The sequence below is a fragment of the Austrofundulus limnaeus genome, unplaced genomic scaffold, assembly GCF_001266775.1.
Source record: "Austrofundulus limnaeus strain Quisiro unplaced genomic scaffold, Austrofundulus_limnaeus-1.0 Scaffold86, whole genome shotgun sequence".
In the NCBI taxonomy this organism is placed as follows: domain Eukaryota; kingdom Metazoa; phylum Chordata; class Actinopteri; order Cyprinodontiformes; family Rivulidae; genus Austrofundulus; species Austrofundulus limnaeus.
The window spans coordinates 980,823-983,203 of NW_013952488.1; the positions used below are offsets into that span (position 1 = coordinate 980,823).

The window sequence follows — 2,381 nt, forward strand, 5'->3', positions numbered from 1 at the left end:
TATTTATACATTTATTTCCAATAATGATAGGTTTGGTCCTCCATAGAAACCAGAGCCTGTCTGTATAATGTCTTGTGACGTCCACAGCCTACCCCAGTTACCACTACTGTGCATGTGTGTCAACGACAGAAAGGCAGATGTGGCAGTGAAAGGTGTCAAAGCAGTTTGGAGAGAAAAACAAAGTACAGAAAAAAAGAAAATGATTAATCCATTATTAAATTAGTCATCAATTATTTTAATAATCGATTTGTCTTCGATTAATCGATTAATCGTTGCAGGCCTATCTGTGACAATGTAAAATATACAAAAACTAAACATACTACAGTATCTTTACAGTCTTACTTTACAGTTATAATAAATGTTTATCAACTAATGTCTAATGTTACAAGCAATCATGGATCACTTAAAAAAGTTAAAGCTTTAACCCTAGAACTGAATGGTCTGTTGCACAGATCACCATCTATTTACCTTTTACCACCTGACAGTTCTGTACTTTATGTGTTTCCCCTCACACAGAAAGGAAGAGGAGCTGGACTCTAAAGATGCCATCATCCTCCACCAGTTCTCCAGGCCCAGATCTGGTGCCCCTTCCCTGTCCCCTTTCTGCCTTAAACTGGAGACCTACCTCCGTATGGCCGACCTGCCCTACCAGGTGACTTCATCTGTTCCATATCTTGTACAAAACCAGTGGTTTTTTTTCTGCTTTGTTCACATCATCCTTTCTGTCACCCAGAACTACTTCGACGGGAGGCTCTCTCCGCAGGGGAAGATGCCCTGGGTGGAGTACAACCAGGAGCAGGTGTTTGGGACTGAGTTCATCATCGAGTTTCTGGAGGAACGGCTGGGCGTGAGCCTGAACAAGGGTCTGACGCCGCGGGAGAGGGCCGTGTCCCGAGCCATCACCAAAATGGTGGAAGAGCACTTTTACTGGTGAGTTCAGACTTGGGATGGGGTTCGGTGTGGTCTCAGGTGACAGAACAGAGTAGAAACTTAGTTTTGTTCGTGGAAATGCAACAAATCTCCACAAATCTTACAAAACCAATAAAACGATCCTATTTTCTCCAGCTCTGAGCTGAGAAGTTTGTGTTTGTCTAAAAGGACCATAGCTTACTGTCAGTGGGTGGACAACCTGGAGGAGACCCAGAAGATGCTGTCGGTGAGCGGACCTCTGAGCGACCTGCTCAAGTGGATCCTGAGTCATCTGAACTGCGGGATCGTTAAAAGGGAGATGTACGGACACGGGATGGGTCGCTTCACCTCAGAGGAGGTTTACAGGTTGATGGAGAAGGACATGCGCACTCTGGCCACTCTGCTAGGTAAAGATTTTGTTGTCATGACTGATAATCATTAGAGCTGGGCGATAAAACAATACCAATACAGTATGTATCGACACGTGATCAGTATCAATAGCAAATGCGTACGATAGAATGCTAATAATTTCACTCCAATCAGGAAATGCAATGCATTCTGGGAGATGCAGGCAAAATTTCTAGGTAGGATTTTGAAAGACGACACTTTAAGCCAACTTTAAGTTTATGAAATCTATGTAGGGAAATAAAAAATGCCCATTGGCTAAAGTCTTTATCTAAAATCAATTCACACCTKRGTCCAAAACCTAACTCCCAACACCTCCAATGGAGTTCCACCMCATTAGGACAGGCCTTGGACAGGTCCTCCAAAATGCTACCAGTCCTTACAATGTAGGTGTTTATACCAGAAATGGYCCTAAAAAGGTAAAATAAATAAATAAAAAATATGGTTTAACAGTGACCTCTAGTGGTAATCTTTGGCATGCTGTTAGGTACATGACAGTTTAAGCTCACACTTTTTTTAAGCACACACGTTTTTGTTGTTTAGGTTTGGTGAGTGACATCACTGCATCATTTTTTTATTTTCCATCTTCTTACTTGTGTTGTTTTGTCTGTCTGCAGGTGATAAGAAGTACATGATGGGCTCAAAGCTGTCAGCGGTYGACGCCGCAGTGTTTGGTCACCTGGCTGCTGCCATGTGGACTCTACCAGGATCCCGACCAGAGCAGCTGATCAAAGGTTGGTATACCATGAAGGAAAATCATATTTGAACTAAAATGCACAGTTTTTGTCTTTTTYCCTTGAAATATGTAGATGCTTTTAGGGTATAAAAACTTCTGTTTTTAGATACTGAACCACAAGAGTAAGGATCAACCTTTATAATCTGTACAAGTTGAATTTGCCTAGAACCATTTTTTATGTATATTAACTGTTTGTCTGCCTGTTAGCAAAATATGTCATGAATCAATGGATAATTTTTAACATAACTATCTCAGGTTGGACACTTAAATACAGTGGTTTGCAAAAGTATTCATACCCCTTGAACTTTTCCACATTTTGTCACATTACAAC

The 2,381-nt window shown here is 41.3% G+C and overlaps 1 protein-coding gene across 2 annotated transcripts in view; it reads left to right on the top strand.

Annotated features, from left to right (window-relative positions):
• The window catches only part of faxca (failed axon connections homolog, metaxin like GST domain containing a), a 6,547-nt gene that overhangs the window by 1,409 nt on the left and 2,757 nt on the right, over positions 1 to 2,381 (top strand). The window contains exons 2-5 of one of the 2 annotated variants that reach the window (XM_014011947.1): positions 517 to 652; positions 734 to 930; positions 1,066 to 1,316; positions 1,932 to 2,048. In XM_014011947.1, the coding sequence (XP_013867401.1) occupies positions 517 to 652; positions 734 to 930; positions 1,066 to 1,316; positions 1,932 to 2,048 (701 nt within the window). The remainder of the gene's footprint in view (positions 1 to 516; positions 653 to 733; positions 931 to 1,065; positions 1,317 to 1,931; positions 2,049 to 2,381) is intronic. The other variant, XM_014011948.1, reaches the window with a different exon arrangement.